Source organism: Callorhinus ursinus, unplaced genomic scaffold (genome assembly GCF_003265705.2).
Source record: "Callorhinus ursinus isolate GAN/ISIS: 27379988/994484 unplaced genomic scaffold, GSC_fseal_2.0 scaffold3, whole genome shotgun sequence".
Lineage (NCBI taxonomy): Eukaryota > Metazoa > Chordata > Mammalia > Carnivora > Otariidae > Callorhinus > Callorhinus ursinus.
The window spans coordinates 92,625,813-92,631,601 of NW_027397065.1; the positions used below are offsets into that span (position 1 = coordinate 92,625,813).

Below are 5,789 nucleotides of genomic sequence, written 5' to 3' on the forward strand. Positions count from 1 at the left end.
CCCCCCCCACGGCATCTCTGTCACCAGAGCTCTGACCCCTTTCTAGTGGCTCCATAGCGTGTTTGGGAGTGATTTTGGTCATTGTGATGCCCCCAAATAAGACAGCAGGGCTGTCGATGTTGGCTGGGGGCCTGGTGGGGTCTGCAAGTAAAGAGGAGTTCCTCCTGCATGTCCTGCCCCGTCTGTGGTGGCAGCTCGGTAGCTGGAGAAGGGAGACACCTGTGGCTAGCTGTAGTTTCTGTACATCCCGTAACAGATCCCTGGGGAGACCCAGGGCCTGGGGGTGTGAGGGGGGATCAGCTGTCTGGCCCTTCCGGAGTCTGGGGGATGCTGGGTGGGCGAGGGGAGGCACAGAGGCAGGGAACTGTTCCTGGGGGCCCGGTAGGTAGGGTGGGCAAGTCTGATGCAGGCCCCCATTTGATGGGCATCGTCTGAGGATGCTGCCCCGGTCGTGGGCCGGCTCTGCAGGTCCAGCACCTCACCTCACAAGTGAAGACACTGTTCAGCGTGCTGAACTATGAGCGGGCCCGGCGCCCCAGCCTCCTGGGGGCCTCCGTGCTGGGCATGGATGACATCCACAGGGCCTGGCGCGCCTTTGTGCTGCGCATGCGGGCCCGGGACCCGGTGCCCCAGCTGTACTTTGTCAAGGTGGGTGCCCGGTTCCGGTCCCCACCCCACGCCCAAGTGAGCCAGCTGGGCACGTCTGGCCTACGGGAGCAGCCCCCCCACCAGCTGGCCATGCATCGTGGGCCCTGGCCGGGGCAGGGGGCGGGAGTGCTGGCCTTCAGCCCCTGAGTTTGCTCGAGTGGGGCGTCCCTTGGGGAAGCCACATCACATCTCTGGGTGTAGGGAGGGATGCAGGCCTGCCCCGGGGTGCTGAGTCTGGGGGCTGTGGGTCAGGCGTGTGCAGCGGGAACAAGGGGGGTGCAGGGTGTCTCCGGTCCTCCCGCGTCTGGTTCCCCTGAGTTCGGTAACCGCAGGTCAGCACCAGCAGTACTGGGGACCCTGGGGGCGGCCCGTAAACAGCACATCCGTTCCCACGTAGGTGGACGTGACCGGGGCGTATGATGCGCTCCCACAGGACAGGCTGGTAGAGGTGATGGCCAATGTGATCAGGCCTCAAGAAAACACCTACTGCGTGCGCCAGTATGCCGTGGTCCGGAGAACTGCCCAGGGACACGTCCGGAAGTCCTTCAAGAGACATGTAAGAGCCACGGGGGTGCGTGTTCCACGATGAGGGTGTCTGCAGTGTGGACGTGTCCGTGACGTGGGCGATCTGCCTACGTCCGTGGGTGCTGAGCTGCACTCCGTCTGCCCCCAGACCCGGAAAGCACCTCACTCTCGTTCCTGTTCTGTTCGAGTTCTCTCATCCTGCGGGCCACTGCCTCGTGCTGTCCGTTTGCAGGGGCAGGCCCCCCGGATGGCACGCTGGCAGCAGCGGAGCCAGTGTCCCCACAGACGCCCCCTGGCCCGTGGTCATGCAGAGGGCTCAGCGGGCTCCACGGGCCAGTGCTGTGGGGGAGGAGAGGGCCAGGTGGCGCCTTGCCCAGGACAGCTGGGCCTCACTCGCTGCCCCTGCCCACGCAGCAGAGCTGAGGGTCTGGGGTCCCCCCCCCCACCCCCCCGCAGAGGCCAGGGCTGGGAAAGGACAAGTGGCCTGCTCAGCATGCGGCAGTTTCCTACCAGCCGTCTGAGCACCCAGGCCCCCAGAGCAGCACCGTGATGTGGGGAGGCAGAAGGCTGCCGAGGGGAAGGAGCCGACCCAGAAGTTCTCAGCAGAGCCACGTGACCACCTCTGGGGCAAGGCTCAGATGAGTGTGGTTTGCAAATCCTGAGTCTGCAGTGAAATGCAGTTTTGCCCGTGTGGACACAGATGGCAGCCATCACCTGGGTTGAGATGTAGAAAATCGCGGGTGCCCACGAGACCCCTCTGCCTCTCTCCGTGGTGTCCCCAGCTCTGACATCAGTCATGTGGACTCAGGTACCTGTCTTGAATTCCACGAACGTGAGATCAGGCAGAACGTGCCCTTCCTGTCTGGTTTTCCCTGCTCCCCCGCAAGTCTGAGACGCGGCCGGGCGGCAGGTAGCAGCTCTTTTCTCTCCTTGCCGTGGTCGGGGTTCTGTAGCACCAGCACTGCCCAGCGGGGCTCTGCTTTCTGCTGGGCGGACGTTCCCCTGACGGGTCATCCGTGGGCCGAGAGCTCTCGTTTCTGTTGGGGGTGTTGCTGGGGGGGGGCCGTTCCGTGTTGGGGGACGGTGCCCGCCCACGCTGCCACATGCGCCCTGCCGCAGGGGCCGGCTGAGCTCGCGCCCATAGCATCCCGGGTGCAGCACTGCTCCGGGGCCCAGTGTCCCTGTGGTGAGTGCAAGTTGAGCACCCTACACAAATTGGCCACTTGTGAGGTGCCCGTTGAGGTCGGCTCCCCGCTTGTGATGAGCCATGGGTGGTTTGTCACGGATTTCTTGGGGATCTTCACACATCTGGTGCCAGTCCTTGGTCTGAGGGACGCACCGCAAACACCTTCTTGGCCTGTCTCTGCCTTTTCAGTCACAAATAGGGTCTTTTGATGAACAGAAGTTTTTCACTTGAATGGAGCCAGTTTGGCAGGGGTTCGTGCCTGACAGTGTCTGTCCAGCTCCAACGCTGTCTGTCCCCAGTCATGGCGACGCCATTCTGCATTTCCATGAGAACAGCCCCTGCACTCGGGCTCCGTCCGTGGAGCTTATTTCCAGGACGTACTGTTGGAGCTTCACGGTCTTGGTTTCTCTCCGCGTCTGTTCTACACACGGACTCCGGCCATACCTCGCGTTCTCGTCTGACCACCTGTTAAAGCCATTTCTTGGATTCTTCAGCTCACCAAGCCTGCTCTTCAGTTCTCGAATCTCATGTGAATTTTCTCACAGACTCCAGCCTCTGGTTCATCTTCCCTTCTTTTTTTTGTTTTACTATGCTATTTATTGTTTTTTCTTTGTTGATTTTTAAATCCTGGCAACTCAGAAGCAGCCTCATCTGCAGGCAGGTTCCTAGCATGTCTGCTGTTGTTTCACTGGTGGTCACCCCACCACCACCCATTCGTTTCCATGAGATGCCAGTCTTCTAAAGAAAAATTTTAAAGCAAAGGTTTTGCACAATACTGGTTTTCTCCACGGGAGAATCTCTCCCCTGATGGTGGGAGCGGTGGATCACTTCGATCAGACAGGGCTGGTATTAGACGGCCACACCCCACCCTGCGCTCCCCTGAGAGCCCCCCTCCTGGCCCCTGCAGCACCCGCTGCTCATGCTGGTGGGACTAGGGAACCCGATGCTCAGAGCTGGTGGGACTAGGGAACCCGATGCTCGGAGCTGGTGGGACTAGGGAACCCGATGCTCGGAGCTGGTGGGACTAGGGAACCCGATGCTCGGAGCTGGTGGGACTAGGGAACCCGATGCTCGGAGCTGGTGGGACTAGGGAACCCGATGCTCGGAGCTGGTGGATTAGGGAACCCGATGCTCGGAGCTGGTGGGACTAGGGAACCCGATGCTCGGAGCTGGTGGATTAGGGAACCCGATGCTTGGCGCTGGTGGGACTAGGGAACCCGATGCTCAGAGCTGGTGGATTAGGGAACCCGATGCTTGGAGCTGGTGGGACTAGGGAACCTGATGCTCGGAGCTGGGGGATTAGGGAACCCGATGCTCGGAGCTGGTGGGACTAGGGAACCCGATGCTCAGAGCTGGTGGACTAGGGAACCCGATGCTCAGAGCTGGTGGACTATGGAACCCGATGCTCAGAGCTGGTGGACTAGGGAAGAGGCTGCACTTTGGGCTCATTTCTCTGCAGTGCCCTCCTCCCCAGACCAGCCCCTCCGTCCTGGCTTCTTGGGTTGCCACGACCCCTGCTGCCTTCTGCTCGGGCTCCACCTCCCACGGTGAATGGACAGATCTCAGGGAGGGGTCTCGGGAAGGCGGGCCCCCCCCCCAAAGCCTCGGACCCCCAGCGGCTTTCCTCAGACGTCATCCGTGGTCAGGGGAGTGACCAGGTGGACGGTTCCTGTGTGCTGTGGTCCTGACCTGCCCCCAGTGCCATACTCTCCGTTCCCGGATGGCACCTGCTCGTTCCAGATGCGGACAGGGTCTCCCGCGACGTGACTTCTGCTCACCGGCCTGGGCGGCGCGTCTCTCACCCTCTTCTGTGTGCCAGCAGGTGTCCACCTTCACAGACCTCCCGCCGTACATGAGACAGTTTGTGGAGCGTCTGCAAGAGACAAGCTCGCTGAGGGACTCCGTGGTCATCGAGCAGGTGGGGGGGTCAGGCACGTGGCTCACCGCCGGGGAGGGGCGAGCATGCAGGTGGCGGTCACCGTCTGGCTGGAGGGGCCCAGGTGCAGCCTCTTCGCGAACCACACCGCCAGATTCCCTGCTGCAGTCCGGCTGCGTCCTCGTGATTTGATAGAGACGTCCTCTCCCTCGGCTTTGATTGCAAGGCCAAAAGAAAACGCGCCCCCTCCCTTTAGGAGGACAAGTTGGATTTGCCCTGTAGCCCCAGCTGGGACGACCATCTAGTGGGAAACCCATTTTTCTTGGATGTAAGTGGGGGCTGTTCCTGAGTGCAGGGCCCTCGGTGATGGATCAGTCCCCCACGGCTCTGTGGCCTCTTGCAGACCCAGTTCTAGGGACAAGCCGGTCCACCCACGGAGGCTCTGAGACGTGCAGACCCGTCTTCTCCAGCTGCCGGGTTCCCACCAGCTGCTGCGGGACACACTGGCACGTGCCGTCTGGGCCAGCGTCCACAGGCTCGAGCCCGGCCAGAGCCGTGGACCGCCCAGCATGGCATCCAGCATGGCTCCCCTGCCCGCCCACACCTCCGTTTGCTCTTCCAGAGCTCCTCTCTGAATGAAACCAGCAGCGGCCTTTTCCACCTCTTCCTACGCCTGGTGCACAACCATGTCATAAGGATCGGGGGCAAGTGAGTCGGGGTCCTCGGCACCTTCCTGTCGTCACCTCCAGACTCTGCAGGCCCTGCGACCACTCGGCTCCCAGGGTTCAGGAAGTCCTTTGGCATTTAAATGCCGGCAGATGATTTTTTTATTTATACACACAAAACCGGACTTCTCTGGGTGAGCCCCTGCATGAGGACCCCAGTGTGTGTCTGATGAGAGCGGTGGTCCTGGGGGTTCAGGCTCACAGCCAAGGTCGTTAGAGGTCAGCTTGGAATGTGGGTACCTTCCCTGGGATCATTCCCTATGCTCTAGGAATCAGAAGCTTTTTAATTAAAGGATGTATTGTTATTATTGTGTTATAAAGAATTATAGCACTCATTAAATGTAATTATATTCCAAATATAACGTCTGCATCCTGAAAAACGCTCCTGATGAGTGCGCAGTGGGTGAGTCTTCACAAAGGCAGCATGCCTCTCAGTTGCACGCATGTCAAAAGAGAACTTTCTCCATGGAAAAGGCCATACCTGTGACCCCACGCCTCCCCCAGAGAGGCACCGCCCACTTCTCTGCCCACTGTGACCTTTATAAAAATGGGTCAGGCCCATGTGGACAGTCGCATGTATAAACTGACACCTGGCAGGGCTTCATGGGAGCACAAGACAAACCTTGATTCACACGCCCTCTGGTGTGTGTGCACCTGTACGTGGTCTGTGGTGTGCGTGTGTGGTCTTTGGTGTGTCTCTGTGCTTGTGTGATCTGCATACGTGGTCTGTGTGTGTCTGTGGTCCGTGTGCAGTGTGTCTCCATGCATGCTTGGTCTGCGTGCGGTGTGTCTCCATGTGTGCGTGGTCTGCACGTGGTGTATCTCCATG

At 60.3% G+C, this 5,789-nt stretch overlaps 1 protein-coding gene across 5 annotated transcripts in view; it reads left to right on the forward strand.

Annotated features, from left to right (window-relative positions):
• Positions 1-5,789, forward strand: part of TERT (telomerase reverse transcriptase) — a 21,620-nt gene that overhangs the window by 7,216 nt on the left and 8,615 nt on the right. For 3 of the 5 annotated variants that reach the window (XR_003207132.2, XM_025867491.1, XM_025867493.2), the window contains exons 5-8: positions 469-648; positions 1,046-1,204; positions 4,182-4,277; positions 4,858-4,943. Coding sequence is in view for 4 of the 5 variants with exons in the window: in XM_025867491.1 (XP_025723276.1) it covers positions 469-648; positions 1,046-1,204; positions 4,182-4,277; positions 4,858-4,943 (521 nt within the window). In the remaining variant the exon portion in view is untranslated. The remainder of the gene's footprint in view (positions 1-468; positions 649-1,045; positions 1,205-4,181; positions 4,278-4,857; positions 4,944-5,789) is intronic. The other 2 variants (XM_025867492.1, XM_025867494.1) reach the window with 2 other exon arrangements.